At 38.0% G+C, this 26,511-nt stretch overlaps 1 protein-coding gene across 1 annotated transcript in view; it reads right to left on the bottom strand.

The window, feature by feature from the left end:
- Positions 1–26,511, bottom strand: part of csmd2 (CUB and Sushi multiple domains 2) — a 296,611-nt gene that overhangs the window by 171,561 nt on the left and 98,539 nt on the right. Inside the window, exons 4-5 of the mRNA XM_084424679.1 lie at positions 24,180–24,374; positions 15,457–15,664 (exon numbers count right to left, since the gene is read on the bottom strand). Coding sequence (XP_084280805.1) covers positions 15,457–15,664; positions 24,180–24,374 — 403 coding nt within the window. The remainder of the gene's footprint in view (positions 1–15,456; positions 15,665–24,179; positions 24,375–26,511) is intronic.

Below are 26,511 nucleotides of genomic sequence, written 5' to 3'. Positions count from 1 at the left end.
CGGTAAATCTTTTTCGTCTGAGCTTATACTTGCTCATCTTGTCATTTACGGCACACTTCATTAAGACTTCTTCAGCACATAAATGTCACAGCTTAAATAAAGTCTGTGTCTGGTCCAAAACAGTGATCATGTAATTGTATATTTTATACAGTGATAAAGTTGTGAATTCATTATGCTGTTTGTATTAGCATCTGTAATTTATCTCTGTTAATGTCTTAATGTTAATGCACTAAAAAAATGTCCAAACAGATACAGTTCTAACACTGTTTGTTACGCAAATGAAACTGTCTGAAACTGAAATGAGACTAACATGCAGCATCATGGATTAGAGTGTTACACCCTTTAAGGCCATATGTTTTATAGGCATTTAAACTATATGCACACACATCAAAATTGTTCAACACCCACTCTATAACACAATGAACAGATAATGCATTAACGCAACACGAGGCAGGTATAGATCTAACCGCATAGCATGTTATTCCACAGCTTAAATTTCAGAGTACATTTGCCGTGTAAGGACTGATGGTTTTTTACTAGTTTAAAGAGCGTGTAAGGATAGAGACTTTCCCAATCCAAGTTTTGATAAGAAGTGCTGGCCAGATAGAATAGTGTTTTAGTGTTGTTTATAGTGAGTCAGCCATTTTGAGAGCAGCCAGTGCAGCGTGGCTTGCTGACTCGGAGGGAACGTTGCTCTCTGAATGAGGATGTCGAGGCGTGACCGATGGAACTCAATGACACAAAGACATGCAGGGTCATGCTGATATACACAGGTATTGATGCATGCCAGAGAGAACAACACAAAGTCTATCTGAAAATCAAACTCATAAACACAACACAGTGGCCTGTTAAATGACTCAAGAGTACTCTGTCACAGTACTCTATGTCACTGCCACTAGTGTGTGTGTATATATATATATATATATATATATATACAGTGCTATGCATAAGTTTAGACACCCATGCTAAAGTTGACTAAAAAGAGGAATAAAAAATCATCTTTTGGAAATTGAACTTAATGCCTTAATTTAAAAAAATTGGAAAAATCCAACCTTTAAGGACACCAATTTTCTTTGTGAATGAATAATGTAGCGTAAATAAATAAATGTTCTTCCTTAAAATACAGGGTGCATAAGTTTGGACACCCCTATGTTAAATTCCCATAGAGGCAGGCAGATTTTTATTTTTAAGTATTTTTTATTTTATTTTTTGTTTAGGATACTATGCATCCTGATAAAGTTCCCTTGGCTAATCTCTAGGTATGGTGAAGGCTATGTGATGATGTGGGGCTATTTTAATTCCAAAGGCCAAGGGAACTTTATCAGATTTTTTATTCCTCTTTTTAGTCAACTTTAGCATGGGTGTCTAAACTTATGCATAGCACTGTATATATATATATATATATATATATATATATATATATATATGCTATTTGGATCACAAAAACACATTTATTTGCTTTAAAATAAATGTAATTTATAAAAATTGGTTCCCAATCTTTTTGGGGACTCTCCAAAGAAGTAATGGTTTTTTATGTCTGTACAAACTATATATTCTATCCCCTTACACTAACCCTACCCCTATCCCTACACACACACACACACACACACACACACACACACACACACACACACACCTGGTTCCCAATCTTTGTGGGGACTCTCCAAAGATGTAATGGTTTTTATGTCTGTACAAACTATATATTCTATCCACTTACACTAACCCTACCCCTACCCCTACCCCTACACACACACACACACACACACACACACACACACACACACACACACACACACACACACACACACACTCACTCTTTACTAGATCTTTATGAAACACTTCTTCATAATGTTAATGGTCCTGATGGGGGGGAAATGCAACAAAATGTCATCGAAAAATCTAATTTTCCAACCCATAAAAAAAAAAAAAACTATTACAGATCTTCATTTTCAGGTGAACTATTCCTTTAAACGTGCTTCAGTTAAAAGACCTTCACATCGCATGATGTCTTTGAGTGTTATGCAAATAGCCTTATTTGGCTGAAAATGAATTAATCATGTTAATGCGTCTGTGCGTGCGTGTGTGCGTTGTGAAGATTAGTGGCGGGATATGGTGTGTGAAGAATAATTGTGCTTCATCGAATAAAAACGCTGAAGAAATGCAGAGCACTTTCATTAAAGCAGGCTGTAAAATAAGAGTGCAGCCCGCTGTCTCTACCACCCTCATACATTTTTCACAAAATAAACAAACAAAAGAAAATACACAATGCTGAAACAAACCGCCAGACGTTCAAAACAACATGACTGATTATTAGACAAGCTCTTTTTCATCTGTTGTATTTTACTGTCTATATGCCACAAGAAAAACAAACCTGATGAAGATCTGCTGTCCAGACTTCCCAAATGAGACGATCCTTATTTCCCATTAAAATACATCTTATTGATCTTATTGTAGTTGGACACAGTTGGAAACTGGACACAGCTTGGATAATTCTTTCATTTACAGTATCAGGTGTATCTTGGTGGCACAAACGTCTACATCGAGTAGCCCAATTAATATAATTGAACCAAAATGGAAATTTTAAAATAAAAATTTTATGAAATGAAAGTGATGTGGTATATATAATATATGTAGATGTTCACTGAAGCATGTGAAAATGACACCAGACACAGTTATACATTTATATATATATATATATATATATATAAAAAAAAAAACAGTTTAAGTGCAGTAATAAAAATTCAGCTTCGATTGATATTATTCGACCTGATTCAATCTGACTAGCTGCCATGCAACATCTAAGAGTCAAAATGCACTAGATTTAATGAATCCATGAGGAAATAAAGTCTAGTTTATAAGAAACAATGCTGTTACAGTGAGTGCTCTGAACGGAAGTTTTGCAATGGTATTGAATATTTGACATATTTTGAATGAAACAGTTAGTAGTGAGTAAATGCTAGTAAATAAGATCCTTGAGCAGAACTGTAATACATATTACGTATCTCACACTTTTTTTTTTTTTTTTGCACAATTAAATTAACTATTAAACTAAAAATGAGCTGTTATTGAAAATTTCACACCTGTAAATACAATCTGATTTACTAGAATGAGTAAATATACTGTCAAATTTGCTTCCAAAGCTCATAAATATGCAACAAGTAAATCTTTAAACTTATGTCCTTAAAGGCATATAATGTTATTGTTAATTGACTCATGTCATTCCAAACCTATATGCTGATATTTATTTATTGGTTTAAATATATATATATATATATATATATATATATATATATATATATAAATGCTAGTAACTTGAACAGAACTGCATTATGTATTTAAAACATTCTAAATACCACAAAACTTTTTTCTACTAATCCTCTGCACATTAAATTAACTACTACTTTAAAGTGGGTCTGTTATTGTAGTATTATTGATTTCAGATTTATCTGCCCCAAAAACATCAACAAATTTAGTTGGCAGTGAATGATTTTGGAGTTCCCGTTGTCACAATTGTGAGATGTTGAAATAAGAACTTAAACACACAAATATGATTAAAAAGGAAATGAAGTTGCAATTACAAGACTGTACACAAATATGAATAATACACTGCAAAAGAGACTAGAGTGTACCGTGGTAGAAAATATCAAAGCTGATGAAAAGCCAGGAACATGTGCATTTATTTCACAGTGTGCCAGTAGTCACTGGCACACATTCAGTCACTGTTTGTTTATCTATGTCAATTTTACATCTGCAGTGATTTCTCTCTAGCCATAGCGGGCATCTCAGCTGGAGGCCCCTGGCAGTCAGAGGCCCCTGAGCACTGGCCTCATTGGCACAATACATTGTACACCTTTTGTGGTTGGTTGTTTTACACGTCGGTCAGACGGCCACCTTTGAGTTTGAGAAGGTGGCTCTTGTCCAGAATACGCTACAGTTACCCCTTTCCACCGAAATGGTGCTGGTATCAGAGCCGGTTCGTGATCATTTTTATTTATTTATTTGTTGTGCAGTTAAGAATTACATTTTTAAGGGATTACAATTTTGGATTAAAATATGATAAAATAATAATATATTAAATAATATTAAACATGTGAAACAATTGCTGCAAAAGATGAGTGTCCAAAAAATGGCTTTTCACAAACCTATATGACTTTATTTGTATATTCATTTATTCATATTTATACAATGTTACAGAAAAAAATAGTTATTTATAAACCGAGTTTCACCCAATTCCATTTCTATTCAATTTAAATTAATTATTTCCCATATTTGTTTCTTTACATTTTTTATTTTATTTTATATTTAAACTAGTGTGGTTTAAGTAAGAACTGGTTTCCGGTTCCCAACACACTGCAGCAAACATGAACCAGTTTGTATGACAATAGTTGGACGCCTAACTAACTGATAATACATTATGTACCACTGTAAAACAAGTGAAAAGTTTCAGGTCGATAAATTTGTCCATTTCATCATCCTGCCCCATGGTTCCCTCACTTTATAACGAGTTAATGATCTTTAGTCAGAAAGAATAAGTGATCAGACAGATACTTAACAACACTTCCACACACTTTTGTGCTTTAGGCAATAAGAAGTACTGCAGCTGTTCAGTGTGCTGTCACACAGTGTGTGCGCTTTACCGATACTTGTGAAACACAGCGAGCAGATTGGAGTCATTCCCAGTCGACCGGCATGTATAAAAATGAGAGGAGTGCTGGGTAATCAGCAGTGAGGAATGGGGGCTGATCTAATCCATTACCTTTAATCTCTCATTGTACGGTCCACGTCTATCATTACAATGAACAAATGGCATCAAACTTGCTTACGAATACGCTTATACAATTGGTCCATCTCCTTGCAGTTCTCCAATGTGGGCCAAATGCAAAGCAGGGACCTAGAAGGGGTCAATTTACAGTGCATTAGGGCAAAATCAATGGGTTCACACCCACCCGTCCCACAGAGTGCTCTAAAATATATTTATAGGCTTCCACATCTCATTCATATGTACCGCTGTGTCATTTTGCCCTCCTTTAAAAAGCTCTTGTAATATTCTGAGAGGGAAAAAATGCTGATTTAGATCAGGAAGCAACTAAACGTGAGTTCACTGTCCGTTTTCCTCAGCCGTTCCTGTCTATTTTGATTTCAGATGGGTGTCTGCTAGGCAGAAGACTGAGTGCTACTTTTACATACCGAGAGGATGCGTGTAAGCAATCTGATATTGCGAGAAACCATCTAAGCGCCGGTCATCCGTGCAATTTTGATGGATGGCTAAATTTGAATGGAGACATTAGACCAACATGCCTAAATAAAACATGACTCGTGAAAAAGAAGAGATTTTGATAAGTGCATCAGGCAGACTATAGAGATAGCTATTGATTTCACACTGTCCTTGATGGGAAGCCAAAACATAGTTTCAGTTTAATTCTGCTGCTTCAGCAAAGACATGGTGGAAACATGAACAGGGTGAGAAGGAGATCTGCGCCTCCGAGGCATTCGCACAAGCAGAAATCTGCCCGGACACCTAAGATGTAGTGTGGATTTACTTATTAAACAACATCGCAGTCAAAAATATAGCAGGGTCTCATCTCCCAGGTGATCACCGGCTAGAAAAGAGACAACACATACAGTATGTTTGCATGTGATCTCTGCCTGCATGCTTAGCACATACTCCTCTAGAACATATGGTCCTGTGTATTATTCATGGAGGGTATATGTGTGTATTCACTGCAAGGATGGGAAGGATATATTTGACATGCTGAATAGCACATGTTGAGGTATAATTGAAATGACACTGTCACGAAGCCCAGCGCGACGCTGTTGTATAGTTTAGAGAAAAGGATTGCGATACAACCAGAAATCATAATGATAATGCTCCCATCATCCTGACAGCCCCTTCTTTGTCATTTCCTCTGCAAGAAGAAGACCACGTTTACACGTCACTTTTAGATGTAATGCTTCAGGCATCTTTGAGTCGTGTTGATGATAGAACCACTGCTATTTATTGATCTGTTTATTTTGTCAGTCAACTTTGAATATGTCATGTTATATTGTATGCTTAATTGTAGATTCTATTTTTCTATATTTTAAACTGTAACTTATTCTTGTAATGCAATGTTGAATTTTCAGCATCATAACAGTGTTACATGATCCTTCAAAAATTATTCAAAGAAACTGATTTGGTGCTCAGGAAATATTTCTTAATATTAACAAAAAAAAAACATTAAGTTGCTATATATATATATATATATATATATATCTTTCATGTTTCAATATAAACGAATAACAGCATATGGATTTCAATGACAATGACATAATGAATTTGTTGGGTGAACACACCAACCCACAAAAAGCTGTGCATTAGTTATGATGCAGATTTTCTTTTTTGTCTTTTTAGTAAATAATACATTCAGAGACAAAGATGAATTTGATTTTGTTCTGGATGAAATGAGAACAAATTGTGCATGCATCTGAATCCCCCTTCCACAGACAATTCCTTCTGTTTGAACTCCAGCCGTCTTGAGTCAGAAAGAAAAATCAAAAGGATGGGGGAGAGGGAAACATGTGAGAGAGAGTGAGAGAGAGAGAGAGAGAGAGAGAGATGCGGAATGAGAAAGGCATCCAGTAGAGAAATGGTATTGATATCCCCCTCCACAGTAAGACGCTGACCTGCTTTTACAGTCTGATGTAATTATCCGTGGCATGTGTCTAAACCATGGAGAACTGAACATTTGCAACACTCCTTCAGATTTCCATGCGAAGCGCAACACCTTCCCTCCCCAGTTTGTACTGGCCGAGTTTCGCACCTTTTTATAAATGGTAACCAGAGGGCCGAGGAGAAAAATAAAATAAGAAACGGCACTTATTATGAACGACTTCAGAATGGCACACTTTCATCTGACAATTAGAACAGCCTGCATCCTGACGTTTTATGGCATCTCAATAATAATGAGGGGGAGGTTGCAGAGGAAAGACTGACAGGAAGGGAATTGTCTCAGCGGGGATCTGCGTGACTTGAGTGCCGATCAGCCGTCATGTTTAACACAAACACACACTGAAAAAACTGAAGCCAAGCTTCATTCCTCCACCAATGGGCTGAGGCAAAAGTGTTTTCCAGGATAAATAAAGAAATATTAAAAGTGATTTACAATGCTTTCTTGTTCAGCGTTTATTTTTATATTTGGCCAAGAACCATTTATAAATAAAACTTCATCCCTTAAACCTAGGCAAAAATGGTGTGGCACGTAGATGACAAATACTCTGTCAGTCACACGAATGCAGACTGTAATCTAAAGAGAGCTAGTGGGCAATTACTTGAACCTATCCTGCCGCCAGCCAAATGTGCAAAACAAAAGCGCGAAACCTTTCTCTTTGTCCACACTTAAATGAACAGTGTGCTATTGCTGGAAGCGCACAGGGTTTTGTGAGTGTCAGCCAGAAGAATGACAGAATCTCCCTTAGGAGCTTATGACTAAACCTCGCAACTCCACTGGATCCTCAAACTGTCAGTCAAACCTCATAACTCCACCTCGCCTCAATCTTGAATGAAGTGCTGCACACATTTTGGACTGTCTCCGTGTGTTTGCAATGCAAGAGGTAAATAAAGAACTGGTTGTTTGAATATGTACAATATTGTCTTTACTCAAGATTCATAGCCATCATAGACAGTCTTAAATAGCCTGTGCATTGCATTTAATTTATTATAACATGAGATTTTGGCCAAATGACAGAAAGAACTGAGCACCCACATAGCTACAGGTACAATAAACTTATAATATGTTAGTTGATGAAACTGTAATGTGATGAGCTTACTGGCTCAGATGCCGTAATAATGTCTGACATTCGCTGATCAAAAACCTTGTAACTCCATTTGAGTAAAAATGTGGTTAAATGTTAATAATATAATGACATGTGCAAAAGTCTGACCATATATTAAGCCACAATATCAACTTTTACAACAAGGATGACTTCATATTAGCAACAATGACGAAAGCAAAAACAACAGCTTAAATAAAGTCAGCAAATATTTGGGAAATATTTAAAGGGATACTCCACTTTAAAATGAAAATTCTGTCATCATATACTCACCCTCATGTTGTTTCAAACCTGTATGCATTTCTTTCTTCTGCTGAACAGAAAGGAAGATATTTAGAAGAATATCAGTAACCAGACAGTTTCTGGTCTCATTGACTTCCATAGTATATTTTTTTCCTACTATGGAAGTCAATGAGACCAGAAACTGGTTACTGACATTCTTCTAAATACCTTCCTTTCTGTTCAGCAGAAGAAAGAAATTCATACAGGTTTGAAACAACATGAGGGTGAATATATGATGACAGAATTTTCATTTTAAAGTGGAGTATCCCTTTAAGGGAATATTCTTGGTCTAATGTGTGTTTTAAGTAGATTCAAAACAATTCAAATTCCTTAACACCAATGATTTATAAAGCTCCATATGCTGGACAAAATGTAATTGCTCGCTTGATATTGAAAGGCATCCAAAATTACAATTTAACAAGTGCATTTACAACACTGTGTTCTCAAAAAGGTAAAAAAAAAAAAGAAAAAGAAAAAAGAAGCAGGTTGCAGAATAACCTTTTGAGCCATGGATCCATCCCAAAAATCCAGTGCTTTCTATAAATACCAGTCTCTCTCACAGTTGAGAAGAAACAGGTAATCAATAACGCAAGTAGTTATTGAACATCAGTCAGTCTCTTGGGAGATGTAGAGATAGAGACTCTGGTGAGTTAGAGAAAGAGAGAGGAAGAAAGCATTGTTTAGATGCATTGATAAACAACCCTTATGGCAGCTTTAAGGTACAGTACACCGGCCTGTTCTTTGCTCTCTACCCTGCTGAGTAACAAGAGATCAGGGAGAGGTTATCCAGAGGATTGAAGCCTCAGATCTGCAGAAAACAAACAACTACTTAAGGATCTCTGATGTATTGAATTATAGGGGGGTTGGTTGGTTGGTTGGATGTGTGGGTTGGAAACCACATTGTGCTAAAATGTAAATCTTTGATAAACTCAAAGCCTTTCCAAACAGTCCATTAAACTACACTGCATGTCCAAAAGTATGCGGACATCCACCTCTAACTGGCAAGGCAGCTTTATTCCAGCACAGACAATTCTTAATGCTACGGCATATAGTGACATTTTAAAAGGACTGTGTGACAACAGTTCAGGGTTGGCCAATCTATTCAAGCATGCCAATGCCCCTGTGCACAAAACAAGGTCCATACTGAAATGATTTCTGAGTTGCGTGTATATGAGCTTAAATGGCCTGAACAAATCCCAGAACACATTTAGGATGGATGGAAATCCAAGTCCGCTATATAGCAGACTTGGTTTTCTTTCCATCCTAAATGTGTTCTGGTATTTGTTCAGGCCATTTAAGCTCATATACATGTAACAACACACGTATTGAACCGTTGGGTACGAGGCTTTCGGTTCGGTACGCATTACAAACCGAACGATTCGTTAGACCATTTTCTTGCCGACCAAATTGTTGTTAGCAGTCGCGCTAGCGCGACCACCACAACATTGCCCAACATCAAATGGCAAACGTTATGAAAGCGAAAGGAAACTGCGCTACTCATTTGTGCTTAACAGACCGTTTATGAGTTTGGACCAATGTCAGTGCAGCGCGAGCCAATCTTGATCAAGCGACACAATTACTACACAGCGCTAAGAGACCCAGTAAAGAAAGCATTTCAATTCGCCACAGTAGTAATAACATTGCTGCGAGATCTAGTGAGAAGCATGCAAATTTCTCCATTATTAACCGTAGATCTCTATTAGATCAAACAGCGCTGACGTGGAAACCAGGAGAAACATTGTGCCATGAATGAACTAGTTATAGACTTTACGTCCACAAATCAGCAACATTCACCATAAATTTAATGTAGTAACACTAACTGTAACCATGGGAGTTTGGCAGGAATAGTAAAATGCTTTGAAGTAAGTCACATCTTTTTCCAGCACTTCAAAACTCAAATATTATCATATTTAAATGTTATTTTTAAAGGGGAGGTGAAATGCTATTTCATGCATACTGAGTTTTTTTTACACTGTTAAAGAGTTGGATTCCCATGCTAAACATGGACAAAGTTTCAAAAATTAAGTTGTATGTTTGATGGAGTATTTCTGTGCCAAAAATACTCCTTCCGGGTTGTCACAAGTTTCGGAAAGTTTTTTTCGAGTATGGGCGTGTGTGACGTCAGATGCGGCGGAATTTCCTTATACGGGTCCTAAGGGCACTTCTCCCGGAAGGAGACGCACCTGTAGACCTGTAGACCAGAGCGAGACAGCGAAAGCAGTACGCCCATCAAAGCGCTGTGCTCGGCTTTAGGGAAGTCATCGGCTGCGCTGCAGTCACAGGACTTAAAGAAATAAACAATACGACGACATAAAGTGGCTATATACAGTTCCAGTACACACCACATAGAGACGTCCTGCTGTAGTCGTTGCTGCTGCTGCTCGTGTTCAATTTCAGCCTCGGGATCTGATTCTGGATCATAAATGTATGGCTGAATCTGATTGTTAGCCATGGTTTGTTTTGGATAATGTTTTTTTCCTCACGGTAAAGGATGTCACAGCTTCCAGACGCTCTCAACGCAAAAGCTGCGCACGCTCGTGATTCTTTAGCTCCGCCCACACGGCACGCCTCCAGCCACTCGGTTTTATCCGGAAAGACTCGGTACAGCCTATCTTTCTTTTATAAATATAATAAAACTAAAGACTTTTTGGAGATATGATATGAAGGATGCAATACTACTCTATAGGTACTCAAGATTAACATGAGATTGACTGAAACTGAGTGTTTCACCCCCCCTTTAATGTGATGACCAAAACATTATTTGTTCATCCTTTAAAGATTACCCACATTTATAAAACTAAAAGTTTCAAGATGTAGGAAAACTGGGCTCACCCGCACCACGAAACATAATAAACAGTGTTCCAGCCAATAACCGACAAGAAGTATTGGAGGGTGGGGTTTGGAGGGTTAGTGCGCGTGCACGTGAAGGGGGTGTGGAGGAGAGAGAACAGAGAAGCATGAAGAGGGAAGTTTGAATTATGGCCGACAAACGACCAAAGAGACGACGTTCCGATGAACAAATTGCAAAGAAGAGGGACGAGGATAAGGGACAAGGATAAGGAACACGTGAAGTCCCGAAATTACATCGGAAAAACCTTCGAAAGGTGGCGAGAACTCCGCCGGCAGAAGGGCTTCCAATCCGACATTCAGTTCCTATCATAGACATGACTTGGTGGGATAGTGCATATGAAGAGTTCAGATGCAAAAGCCTCTAAGTGCCATCTGAAATTTTCTTCTAGAATGATCATTTTTATAAAGCTTGTATATTTAAGTTAAGTAATTTCACTTAAAAGACAATTAATAGGTCATTTGCATTGCCATTTAAGTGAAATTATTGACCTTAAATATACGAGCTTGATAAAAATGATCATTCTAGAAGAAAATTTCAGATGGCACTTAGAGGCTTTTGCATCTGAACTCTTCATATGCACTATCCCACCAAGTCATGTCTATGATAGTATTCTTTAATAAGTTAAACTAACTGAAACTAGACCGATAAGCTCATCTCACGCACATTCGTGAGAAACTGCTTCTAGTGGTGTTTATAACTTGTTTTACTGAGTAAGAATCCCATGTTGATATAGTAATGTTCTGCCGCTCAGTGGATCTGTGCTAAAGGAGATCGAAAGGGAATGAGGAGCTCTTTGGAGTGATTCATGGGTAACCCTGCTGCCCTACTCAATATAGGCAGGCAGATGACTGAGTGTCCAGTGTTGTTTGCTGGGCCCTGCACAGCACACAGACACGTCTCGTGCCAATCAAATGCTCAGGGTGATAGAAACAGGTCCTGACACAGAGCAGCACTGTTTTTCTTCCTGATCACTTGCATATTGATTTTTGCATGCGGCCTTTGACTTTCCTCCTTCCGGTGGCGTGTCTACAATGGTGACCGCTTCATATATGAGACCCCTGTTTATCTGAGGAATGTGTCCTTTACCTCTACACATCCACATTTGTAAATCATCCTACTCAAACCTAGCCAGACTGCCAACTACATATCTGAGAAACATGCAGCCAAACGTTAGCAAATAAATGCCAACAAATTCTCTAGGGCCCTATGAAATCATTTTAGTTTTTCCCCCAAATTCTCTTTTTCATTAGATTTTTTCTGGATTCCATTTTGATGATTTATTACATTTTCATAATTAGAAAGGATATATAAATGAATTGAAATCATTCATATTTTATTAAAATATTTACAACAATAGTTTCCTATGAAATATGTTTGGGGTTTTTTTTCAGAAGGTTTGTTTTAATCAATAATTTTCTTTTCAAGGTCTACTACAATAAATTTATATGCATTAAAGCAGGGTTTCTCAAACTTGTACCTGGAGGGCCACTGTCCTGCACAGTTCCAACCCTGATCAAACACACCTGAGCAAGCTAATCAATGTCTTCAGGATCACTAGAAACTCACAGCTAGGTGTGTTTGATCAGGGTTGGAGCAAAACTGCGCATGACAGTGGCCCCCCAGGACCAAATTTGAAAAACCACTTCTTCTCAACATGTCAAAAACATGAACCAAACTCTTCCAGGCCTCAGCTACAACTACAGTGTTTGAGAGTGGGTCAAAATAGATGTTGTCCACGGGCAGCCAATGAAGACCATAGGCTGGCATTATGCAAATTTGTTACATATGTAATAGGAAGTGAGACTGAAATTGCTGATGGCTTGTTTCAGGGGTTCAGAAGCACAATATGTCTGTCATTGCTTCGAGTTAAACAAAACTTTTATTTTGGTGGGTTGTAGTGAAGACTTGAGTTTCTGTGTATATTTGACGATAGTTCTATCAAATAAAATTTTGAAATACTCATGAGGTGAACTCTCAGATCATCTGGAGATAAAGTTCATGTGGAGTGTCCTCATATAGTGAGTGGGCAGATGCTGAAACACCACAATTGTTATTCGTGCATGAGTATGTGTATTATATGAAACGGCAGCACTTATTCACACAGAGAGACACGGTACATGCAGACGTCATATTTAAATGGCAGTCTTTTGGTGTTTTAATATCAATATTGAAATAGCCCTACTTTTTACTCTATGACATTCCGCATCATACAGTAGATTCCATTTTTAGGACTGGATTCCACAGTTTTCCGCATCACGGAAATTATAGAGCTCTACTTCTCCAGCATTTAAACAATAAAAACAGTAATCCACCCTTAGATAAGCAGAACAACTCATACAATCCCACACAGACCAACCTGGCTTTCCGCCTGGTGCTGTGTAGCAATTGGCCGCTCTGTCTGTGTTTGATTCTTATTTTGTTCATTTTTGGCCATTTTCATTGGTTAATTGCCCATGAAGTTCTGGTCATTCATTCCTTCTTTATTTACTCTCCCTGAGGCTTCTAGAACATGCCAAGGTCGAACGACACCATCTCGTCTCTCTCCGTCTGCTCACTCCTCACCCTCTGATAATTGCCTGTTTAATTAAGGGCTTAGCAGTGACCCCATGCATGGTGGCAGCAAGGGGACAGAGAGAAGTGGGGTCTATCGATTGCCTCCTCTGGCCAGAAACAACCTTCTTTCAGCACTCTCCGTTGACCCTTAGAGAGCGTGTCGAAGAGGCAAACACAAGTCTATGCCTCATGACTTCAGTGCAGGGTGTCACAGCTCAATAAGGCCTAGGCATGTATAGGGCTGGACCCCAGAAGCAAGGAGGCTGTTCATTTACATACCACTTAAGGGTCTCATTGTTCAGAATCTATAGTCTCAAAGTCCCCAACGTTTGCATGGTGGTCCAATTAGTCTTTATTTTATTGGGAAAATTCTATTTACTTTAATACTTTCAAAGCTATGTATAACAGTCTACAAAAATTTGTGACATTTTGGCAACACTTTATCATGAGGTTCAATTTGTTAAAGTTGCGACGTAGAGGAAGTAGCGAAAGATATTTTCTTCTGTATTGTGTCATACATCTGAGTAAAACAGATTATCAAAAAAGAAATAGAATGTAGAGCAGGACTTGGTTCCATCCACGAATTGTTGACTGGATGGAGGCAGAGTTGAATGCAAGTTTGACTAAGAAAGAAGTGGGGTATAAGTGGACTAAATGATTAGAAAAGTCCAGCATAATGTACATCACCTGACATTTCATTGGAAGATCGAGTTGACATTTTGATGTCGAAAGAAAAAACAAACAAACAATCATAAAAACGCATGGATGAATCAGTCACAATAAGATCAATAAAATGCCTTGAGATAATAGATAGGGTTAATTTTCATTTCATGTCGACTTAACAAATTAGGTATCTTGAAATGACAGTGAACAATTTTACAGCATTTATTAATCTAGGATCATGTTAGTTTGTACATATAGATACAATTTGCTTTTAACATTTTGGGAAATGCTAATGTATTATGAAAAACCAACAAGAATTAACAATGAATAATATTATATTTATAAATTAACATAGATTAACAATAGCTGAAAAAAAGTTTGTTCACAATACCACATGCATAATTCTTTTTAATAAAATCTTATTACAAAGTGTTACCAAAATGTTTTAATTGGTTCTCATGTGAAAACAAAAAGTTTGCTTCAGCTATGTTTGGACAAATGGAACTGTATTAAACCTAGTGCAAATCCAATTAATATATTAATTCAATACATATTTTAAGTCAGAAAAGCCCCACTACAACCGCTGATTATGACAAAAACATACAATAACATGGAATAGAATGTATCATACGCAATCATCAACAGATCAAAGGGCGAGTCAGTGTATAATTTCTGTAGAGTGAACCTAAATATAGCATCCGTACTACTTCATCTACTTCATCTACAAATGAACTTCATCTACTTCATCTACAAATGAAGTATTCTAGCATATTCTAATAAATTACACACAACCATCCTTTAAATTCAAACCTAATCTTCTGTCATTAGATTGTCACATTTAGGTCCACATCCTGATAGAAAAAAAATGTTCCCGTCCCGATCCAATGAGAATTTCTGAGAGCCTGTTACAGTACTTAATGGGTGTGAAAAGGAAATTGTGTGAAAGCGGAGGCTAAGAGGCCCATAAAACCATTTCCATAAATGAACAGTACTCCGGTGCTCCCCAGACAAGGTTTGCGATGGACTGCAACGTTTTTATCCCCTCTATATGGTCCTAGCTCTGTGCGCATTATGTGCTGAATAATTGAATCAAGCTGTGATTTGGTTCTGTTCCATTGAACAAGTGCTGAGATGTTTCATGACTGTGGTTCTCCTGGCTTCCTCTCTTTCGTAAAACACTTACCCGGGGCCAACCGCACCACAACAAGCATTCGCGCTGCTTAGCGGAGCATACAATAAGCGGGATTCTTTGGTTTTCCCAAAGACGCCTGAAAAAAACGAAACGTTAGGGCACTCACCACTGAGATGATCCTTCCGTGCCGGTTATCTCCAGAACATCGTAGTCTTCTTCCAATTGAAAATCAGAGAAGACCAGGGCAATGGTGTCACCTGGTTCGGCTAGCACTGTCCAGGTGCAGTCTGCGTTGTTGTTGTACTCCTGGGGGTAATTTGGACTAGTGATGACACCACTTTGACCCCGCAGTGTGCCACCACAGCCATCGTCCGCTGTGAAGAGATGACACAAATACAGGCAAGTTTAACTTGGATAAAATCAATTTCCTTGATCTTCTGGTAGAGAAAAATGGCTGGAAACAGGAAAACGATACGATGCCGCGACACACAATGGGGGTCTTAAGGTTTCGGGCAGCACTCGCAGGCCAGTGATGCAACACACTGTAACATGCGGGTAATTAATTGAGATCTATGTAAAATTTTGTTAATTATTTCTAGACAAAACCAATTCCACTCCTTAAAAGTGTGTTAAGGAGACGATTATATAATAAATAGGCACTTAAAGGCTGCTGTGGTAATTGAGCCCCATGGCTCTCCCAACCTTCCTTAGTGAATCAAATGCAATCTCTCTATTTTTTGCTCTCTTGATGCTCAGTCTTTCTTCCTGACAGTGAGTCCGTGAGGTGAGGGAAAAAAAAGAGCCGAGCCAACTGAGGGTGAAGGCACTGTCTTCCCTCCCCCGTTTTTTCTTTTTTTTTCTTTTCAATGCATCCCTCCCCTGAGAAAAGTAAGAAATCAAAACTTTTTGACATGGAGAAAACTTGAGTCTGGATACCTGACATCCTTTTCAAAAAGTGTATTCTTAACACCGGCTAAAGAGGCATTGTCTCTAGCGCAAAATGCAGAAAATGAATTAAAACAAAACAAAACCAGGCTGCATCTTCAAGCTGTTTTGTAGCTGGAAAAACTCTTCAAAGATTCCCCATGTAATCAGGGACTGCAAGATATCCAGGGTGAGTTTTGGTAGAAATCATATAGATTCTGAGATGGTTTGGCTGCAGTGTCAAGGTTCGGTCATCTCAACAGACCTTAGTCAGGGTAGTGCCATTTTGTTTGATGAATGAATGAATTTGACATGAATTGTTTGACATGAATGAAGACAAGGCTGTGAGGGATAGAAGTACAGTGTGTTCAGTGGCTGAAACATCTTCCCAAAGACCTTTCTTTAGACACATTTTTGAAAGTTATGAGTTTTGAAAATGACATGTGATCTAGGATCTTTAAATAGTGCATGCCATTGTAAAGACTGCTGTCCCTCACAGCCTCATTTTGATCCAAGTAATATTCAGTATGGCATCTACCCTGAAACAGATTTATTCAATATGCAATTCTTCAAAGGTCCAAATGTCTGAGACATTCTATTTTACATTGATCTAATTTAATATTTTATTATTAGTATTACATGTGATATCACCATAACAAGTTGAGTGAAAAGTAAAAAAAATAAATAATACATTTCAGAATGTCTTGATCAATTAATGTCTTGTTCAGCATTTAAGAATGTCTTGTTCAATCAAACATTACTATTTTATACTAAAAGTTTCGTGTTTATTTTTAAATAAGGTTTTTTTTGTACTCCACTGTTTGTAGAAAAAAAGCAGGCCATTCATCACACGTACTAAAAATGTGGCATGCAAAGACATCCCTGCTCTGTAAAGCCTCCAGTTTGATAGCTACAGAAGAATTCTGAATTATGGGTGCATGCCAAGTGGATATGTTGCCTTCCAGGCAAGTAAAGGAGCAAAGAGACTCTGTGTGAGCGAGTGAGTGACTCATGATGATAACTAGAAGCCTCTCTGGGGTAAAAGAAGGGTTGAGGGGGAAAGAGAGTGATCGGAGATTTGTTTAGGAGGCGTTTGAGTTGGCGTTCGTGTGTGAGTTTGAGGAAGGAAAGACAACGCGAGAGAAAAAGTGAGTCATCACACCTACCTAGCAAGCAAAATTTTCTCTCACCAACCAAATAAACAAACTCTGTGTCAGACCGAGTGCAGAGTGTGTGTGTGTGTGTGCCTCACACAGGTGAAGGAGCCTGCTTGTCACTGATGGGTGATGAGTTCTTCTCTGACAGGCCAGCATGGGATTCATTAGCAGTGACTGGCTAATCGCATGATTTCTTTTCTGTGAGTGGAAAGCGGCGGGAGGACCTGGGCCCTGTCAGTCTTCTGTCGGATCCGTCACTCTTACATTTCCCCCGAGAGACATAGAGCATATGTGAGGAGAAGCCTCTGAGAGTTCTGAAACAGAGGGATGGAGAGAAAAAAAAAAAAAGCGCAATGGATGCAGGGGAGGGAGGGTTCGGAGGGAGGACCGGCTATTGGTATTCCAGCCGAGAGTTTCCTTCACACTTCAGTAGAACACGCCGATCACTGGCCTCAGCTCTGCCTCTCAGTCTGGTCGTTTGATCTTGTTGAGACTTTGTGACTTCATGTCTAAACTGCTAATATTTATAAAATGCTTTGTAAAATTTTTTTTTCGTATTTGCAAAAACCTAAAAGCATTATTAAAAATCAGATTTGTGCTTTCATGTATAGTGTCAGAGCAATAAATTATTACATATATGTAAGGAATACAAGACCAATCACAGTACATTATGCAAATAGAAAGAAAGACAACCAAATCACAATTCACTACATACACTATTGTTCAAAAGTTTGCGGTCAGTATTTTTTTTTTTAAGAAATTTATGCTTTTACAGTCACTCGTGTTCAATTATGTCCTTGCTAAATAAAAGTATTTATAATGTTACAAAATATCTCTATTTCAAATAAGTTCTGTTCTTTTGAACTTTCTATATATCAAAGAATCCTGAAAAAAATGCATCACAATTTCCACAAGAATATTAAGTAGCACAACTGTTTTTGAAATTGATGATAATAATACTAAAATGTTTCTTGAACAACAAATCAGTATATAAAATGATTTGTGTGACATTGAAGACTGGAGTAATGATGCTGAAAATTCAGCTTTGCATCACAGGAATACATTACATAAAATATATAGAAATGTAAAACAGTTATTTAAAATTTGAATCATATTTTACAATAGGACTGTTTTACAGTATTTTGATTAAGTAAATAAAGCCTTGAAAATATGAGACTGGTTTCAAAAACAACTTTAGAAACCAAACTTTAAAAACTTTGACCCACCTCAAACATTTGAGCATAGTTTTCCATTTAAATAAATAAAAAAGAGAAAAAGTGAACTGATGCAAGAGAGTTTCTAATACAACAGCTGAGGGAATAACAGTAAATTGGTAATTTTTCTCTCTTCTGCCTGTCGGAATCATTATTTTTATTACCTCTTTTGGAAAGTCGTGGAAACACCATCATTGATTTTTTTTTTTTTTTTTTTTTGATTTTTTAGCAATTGGACACATAAAAATCATATTTGCTGTCCTCTCTCGTTTATCACTGTAGAAGTATACCCAACTATGATGACTTCTGATTCTAAGAACCCCAGAAATGTATCAAAAAGAGAAAAGCATAACAACCTGTTGTTATTATCATGGCAAAACCAACATAATGCCATGGTAAGTATAATGTACAATAATCTAGAGAAGTGTTACTCATTGCGTGGCTCATTGTGTGACGTCACACGGTCGAACGGCTTGATTTGAGACAGGGGAAAACATATAATTTTATGATGGTTGTGTACAGGCACTGCTAACACACATTTCAGTACAATCAACTTGTAAAAGTGCATGTACCATTATATGACCCCTTTAAAAACAAGTAGGGCTATAACATAACCCATTAAAAACTCAAAGTGCCAGCTCTATTACAAATAATTTTGATCGGATTGAAATGGGTGGTTTATCGAGAGAAAATGTAAACACTTGATCGATTGAAAACCGAAACTGAAAGGACGACATATGACGCGCTGAACGAGCTGTTCTCCTGATGAATAAAGTGTCATATAAATGAGTGTCCTGTCATTCTATAATTCTCCTTTCACTCAGCATCTGTGAAGTGAAGCAGGACAACGGCTCACCAGTCCTTGTTTCAGATTCTCATCCACAGACGACTGGTTTTGGGCAATTTTACTGCATGATAAATACAAACAGCACGGCACAACGGTTCATATGTTCAAAGTCTCCAAATTATGACCAGAATTGGATAATATATTAAGTGTGCTGTTTAAAACCAATGTAGGAGAATGGTTAAGTGACAACAGCGGGAAACTTTGTATATTTGTGCAGTGTGCGCATGTCAAAAAATCGATTGCGATTTGAATCTTGTGACTTCTATCTTGTGTTCTATGATGAATATATTCTGGAAATCCTGCTTTTTTTTTTTTGTCATTAAGGGAAACCATCTAGTCTCAGTTACAATTTTGACTGATAAATCATAAATGTTTTTTTTTTCACCCTTTTGTATTTATTGCATTGCATGTATGTTTAGGGGTGACAGATTGATAAGCAGACATGGTATTTATGACTGGATGTAACTTTATAGACTTTGCGGTAAAAATGGCTCTCCTACTGACTGGCTCTCATGAAAAAAATAGTGAAGACCACTGATCTAGAGTATAGGGCAATCATTAATTGTCATGGTATTAAAAAAAAAAAACATCATGGTATCAAAGGACCTCCATTTCCTGACAGCTACTATATGTAACAGAATTTGAGTTTAAAACTATCACTTTTCTTAATAAGCTCAAGCAGACCTTTGAACTGCCCAAGGAAGTCTCTCATGTCAAAGTGACTTGTTCAATTGGCTTGGATAAACAGATGATGTGTGATGCATAAAGATCTAAGCCCCTACAAAAGATGGCCTGCTTGTAGGGTTGGGTACCCGAAACCCAGTACCGATATGGAACCGGTACCTAAGTAACCGGTATGGAACCTGACCAAATCAAAACGCAGACTTCGGTGCCTCATTTCGGTGCCACTTTAATTCCTCAGCTGTCGGTTGAAATAATATTTGCACTCAGGTTCTCTGAAACGGACGCAAGCACCATCACCGCATGTGATCGCTAGTTAAACCCTTTGAAGCGTACGATCGGTCACACCAGTGTGATTAGAACGTTCAGATCGCATGATCATCAACTGCTAAATTCAAATCTGCATTCGCACGTTGGCTGGCGCTGCAGAGACAGACGCGCTCAGCGCTGTTATTTACCCTATCACAACTATTCAGTTTTCAACCACAAGGTTTATTTTAGGTTTCAGACATTCAAATACACATAATTATTAGCAAAACAACATTTATAGTGTGTAAAATACACACTGATGGCAATGTAAGCAGCAATAACAATCCTTTCAATTATAAATTGATGACGTGTTTAGATAGATTTACTCTATTCGTCTCACGCTTCACCAGCCACTTTAATGTATTTTGGGAGAAGTGGATGAATTGACGTGTTGACAGATACAATTCTCTGAACTGCGGTGCTTGGCCTACTAACATTGTGCGCCCATTGTGCGTTATATATCAACTAACACGAATGATCATTATAAAGGTTTCTTAAATGACAAACCACATTCGCTTATGCATTTAAGAATAAAAATAGCAGCCAAAGATTGACTGACATGTAACGCAACCAATCATAGTTAGTTTTGTTCCGCGTCATGTTTAGTGTGAAAATGTGAAGTCGACGTCCCTACAATAACAGGCCGGCGTATACATCTAATAAATTAATCATTCAAGAACGTTGTGCAAGTTTACTGCAACAATAGAGCCGCGAACTTCACATACTTTTGAAATCCAGCATTCAGTTGATCCTGATAAGAGCTCATTGTCACAGTTGTTAACATGATGGTGTTCTTCTTCCACAAGGGGTTTCGCGTCACGGCATTTAAAGTAAAGCGTTTTAAAATAACGCTCACCTTGTGCAGGACATGCAATAAGTCAGGAGAGGTGTCGTATTTTGCCAGAGAAGGCAAACAATGTGAAAAGAATTGCTGAAATTTAAAGCTGGTTTGCAGCATACCAAGAATACAGACTTTGCTGTTATTAGTACTGAAGTGTTTTTTAGTGTATTATTTTTGTAGTTGTGTTAGGTGGCTTAGGTTTTATTGTGAATTTATGATGTAAATTTGTTGTTTTGTATTTAGACTACTTATATTTATATATACTATACTATATACTGTATATATATATATATATATATATATATATATATATATTCAAGTTTAAGCAGTTTTTTAATGTCATTCACCATCCTTTTGAAGCTCTTTTTTTTTTTAAGTATCGGTTCAAGCACCGGTACCGTTTTAAAAGTATCGATTTGGCACCAAAAAAAAAAAAAAACGATACCCAACCCTACCTGCTTGTGTTTCATCTCTTCATACTGCCTTCCTCGGGCTCTGCGGCTGCCATGGTAACACAGCAGCGAGTGGTGTGCAGCGGCACCCTGAGACCCGAAAGCCAGCACTGATAGAAAACAACAATAGGCAAAAGAAAAGGATTTTGGAGGAAGAACAGATCCAACCAGTCCCTCCGACTTCAACTTTTCTCTTTTCTCTTATCTTGCTTCTGGAACAATCATCCTGTTCAGTGTGCCACAGAGGAGGGTGGCATGCCAGCAGACCGCCATTTTGATGTTTTGAATGCGGAATACTGAATGTATTCGCAGAGTGCGAGTGAATGAGGGGGTTGAGAAGGATGTGAGGATACAGACCATGCTGAGAGGCTTAGAGGCCAGAGATCTGAATGTGGGTATTCATTTGGGAGGGTATTTATTAATGCATATAAATGTAGACATCTAAGCTTATTAGATCAAATATTTATAATATGCTCTATGGAAAATGGCAAATAAGGCAGACTGGAGTCTGAGTGTTGTGTTTAAAAGAAGAGGCCTGGAAGATGAGCACTAATGAGGACAGAGAAGCCTTTCTGACACTGTGTGACTCCTTTAAGGAAAATGACCCAACCTCCTGCCACCTTCTGGCCAGCCACAATCAGAGCCCGAGAGGAGGCTTTCTGCTGCCGGCTACAAAGGCCGTTGATTTGCTGTTTTCTCTAGATGTGTACAGAGAAAAAAATCAGTTTGGCATCGGTTGCATGGTTAATTAATCTAAAAACCATTCAAATGGGAGAGTGATAAAAGATAAAAGATGATAGAGGATACAGAGTAGATATGATTTCCAAGCCGACTGAAAATTTACTGCCAGATTTACTAAACAGGGCAAATTAGCATGAGAGCGCAATTCCGAAAAAGTTCTGTGCGTGATCTACTGACGCCGCACAAATTAAAGAACACAGACACAGCCGGATCATTGCTATAATGACCAATGCAATCTACCAAGAGCAGCGTGAATTAGCATCTGGTTTAAGACACGCTTTTTTGGGGCATTAAATAATGGAGCAAATGCCAGTATATTGACAAATGCAAACCTTAGTAAATCACCTTGCATGATTCATTTAATTCATTCACTTCTCCCATTCATTTTGCTTCTGAAAGGGAAACTGCTACAAATGAATATGCATTAAGGTCAGCCGCACAAAAAATTTGTCCCTGCCTTTTCAACGCAAATTTTTCACTGCTTGTCTTTAGTAAATCCTGACAGTAGTTTAAGCCAAAAGAGGGTTTGCGCTGGTGCAAGCAGTTAGTAAATCTGGCCCATAGAATGTAGTGCCACATTAAAATGCTAAAAATAGGAAAGTCATAACATTACAATTATGAATTTGCAATATTTTAATGATACAGGAAAAATCATGAGAATAATGTTGTAGAATTATTACTTTGTCATCTGAAGTTTAATCTAGTAGAGATGACTTTTTTCTTACTACTTAATGTGGCATTAAAATGCTGTTGTGAATATAAAAAAAAAAAAATGAAAAAAGCATAATATCCCTTAATAAAAAATTATATAAAAACAAAAACAAATAAACATAAAAAACAGTAATAAATAGATACAAATGGTTACAGAAGAAATAAAATAATAAAATAAAATAAAATTCATTACCACATTGCACCTTTCTTAAAAAAAATAAAATAATAAATGCTGTACAATTTTGCATGTAAATAAGGAACATTTACTGCAAATTTACATAAATATTTGATTGTTAAAATTCAGAGGAAGCATTGGCAAGAAGGGGTCTCTTTCTGGCATTGCGTGCCTGAGCATGTGTGTCTTTACGTGGGCTTCCTGTCCCCCAGCCCGGGCACAGATGGCCCTGGTTCATACTGGCCTGCGAGAACACACTCACACTCGATCTGGAGACCGCAGCTACTGTTCATTGCCCTCGCATATGCACTAATACATTATACATGCTATTATCTGTGGAGTACTTTGTCCTTGTTTTATTAACTGCAAGACCTGTGTATGTTTTTATGAGACTGTCATGAATATGTGAATATGCCTCTCATAAAATAAACGCATACATATACAGAGTTCACTTATGCATATTTATGAGCCTGTGCTTTGCATCAAACTGACTGGACTTAAGATGTCAATGGGGGCTCGCATCATGTTAATATCTGGCCTCGAACTGTCAGCATGTTTTCAGAGTATCATGACTGAGAGCATTTGGATGTCCCTGCCCCTCAGGCAACGGCTAACACGCCATCACGTGACCCCGCTGTCTTACACAACACGCCTGTGCGGCTTTCGCACGTCGGCAGGTATCACCTCGGGGGTGTCTACTGCGTCTCATCCAGGAAAAACAGAACTGTGCAGCCAACCTGCTACTAAATGCTGGGAAATCTGTCAGCCCTGATACAGACACTTGGTAACCTTTTCTCGAGACTCTCTTGAGGAGGTTCAGTCCCACCCCGGACTCACCTCGACAGTACGGCAGGGGGAAGTCCCAGGCAGCGGTGCCGGAGGAGGTGGCCAGGCATGAGAGCACAGTGTGGCCCTCCAGCACGTAACCCAGGTTGCAGCTGTAGCGGATCTTGTCCCCGATGTTTAAAGTAGAGCCCTGCTGCATGCCGTTGAGCAGCTGGCCTGGATTTCCACAGGTGTAGCTTGGAAGGGCTAGAATGGGAGAATGAAACAAAGGAAATGTTTTGAACTTGTTTTTAGGGATGCACCGATCCACATTTTTTCACTTCCGATCCGATCCCGATACCTGAATTTGGATATCGCCGATACCGATACTATTCCGATACCAGAGCTGTGTTTGCTTTAATATTATTATTATCATTATTGTTTATTTTATATGATTCTGAAATAAACTTCTCTCAACAGGCAAGTATGAATGATATGTTATGTACGTATGTATGCATGCATGCATGTATGTCCCAAAAGGCAACTTGAGGTAAGTATAAGCTCAGAAAAGTAAGTCAGAAAAACAGGAAATCCTGTTAACAGGAAAAATCCCATTCTGAAAACAAATATGCAACTGGGGTTTCAAATTGATTGTCATGTCAATATTTATTACATTCCCAAAATGTCAAATACTTGCGTCTTGAAGTGCAAGTGTAAACATCTTACACACACACTATCTGAAGGGTGATCCTCGCTCCGATGCAGTAAATGCTCGATCAACATCAGCATCGTGCAAACAGACAAGCGGATTTTGCCTCAGACGCGCGTCAATTTCACTTCAAACTTTTGCTTTTTACGCACGTCAATTTTTCTCTGGACGCGCGAATGGATTCAAAATATTCAAGCGTCCAACTAGACGCGATAGACGCGAATTTGACGCGCTATTCGCGTTTGGTGTGAACGCACAGTAACGTGGTGCTTTTTTAAATGTTTGATTGCGTTCGTTGTGTTGTACGACGCGAGGGAGCTTCAAAGGGCTCTGAATTACAGCTTTGCAAACATAGCATTTTGCTGTCTTGCTCTGCGGTGTTTCCAGTGTGAAGTATATCCACACACAGCGGACGTTGTTGGCTAGCCGCAAACTGCGGAATGGATTTCCTGAGCGGGAGCGTGTCTCATAACTCTGTGTCTCATTGAGCCGCGCCTCCGTTCAGGAAATCCATTCCACAATTTGCAGCCAGCTAGCAGACTCGCCGGCGGGAATCACTTTTGGAGTCTTTTCAGCAGACGTTAAAGCGAGCGCAGACATGACTCATGGATATCGGATATCTCGGCAGGTTGGATCGGGAAAATCCGATACGTGAATTACGCTGGTATCGGGTCCGATACCGATACTGGATCGGATCGGCCCCATCCCTACTTGTTTTCATATAATATTCTACGTGACGGAGATTTTTTTCATTTTTTCAAATTATATTGTCAAAACTTCATGTCCTTCATCAGAAATATTTTTGACAAATTTTGGAAATAATAATAAAATTCAGCTTTTCCACCATATAAATAAATTGCATTTTAAAATGTATTACAATACTAAACAGTAATTCTAAATATGTAGTACTTTAATAAATGATGTGTAAATAATAACAAATAAAAATACTTTTAAAACGTAGTGTATATACACATCCTGAATTAATATTATTATCATATTTTTTACCTTCCAAAAAGTTTACAATACAGAATTAGGGTTTCAATTTGCTGTAATAGCATGAAGTTAAATATCTATAATGTCATAACTCCTAAAATTATGGTGTATACAAAGCATTACTTAATTGTTCAAACTGTAATATTCAACCCATTTACATTAATACAACCCATCACAAACCATTGTAATTGACCATTTCGACAAAACCTCATTTGTCAAGCTTCAAAATATTTATATTACATCAATGTATACAAGACATATTGACATCAGTCTCAGGCAAGTCAGTTCTCTAGGCGGCCATTTTGGGGGGAAACCGAAATCTTTTATACAAAACCTTTATCTAAAATCTATTATACCACCAGACTGCCTAACCTAAATCCAATCTGTTCAGTGATTGAGTCTCTTTGGGAAAATTTGGACTAAACCGCTCAATTGATATGGACTTTTTGAAGCATCAAAGTGGTAGTTGTGTATAGCTGTCAATGGAGGGACAGACAGTTCAAAGATTTCATTAAAAATATCTTCATTTGTCTCCCATAGACGGGTTTGGAACGACAATGAAGGCGAGTAAATGATGACAGAATTTTCATTTCTGGGTGAACTATCTCTTTAAGTCTATTCACTGTAAATGATCTGTTTTGACCAAGAAAGCTATGCTAATGCAATTTAATTTGTGGGTATACAAGCGTATACACAAAGTGC

This window comes from Rutilus rutilus (genome assembly GCF_951802725.1).
Source record: "Rutilus rutilus genome assembly, chromosome: 11".
Classification (NCBI taxonomy): domain Eukaryota; kingdom Metazoa; phylum Chordata; class Actinopteri; order Cypriniformes; family Leuciscidae; genus Rutilus; species Rutilus rutilus.
This window is presented reverse-complemented; position numbering and strand designations above follow the sequence as displayed.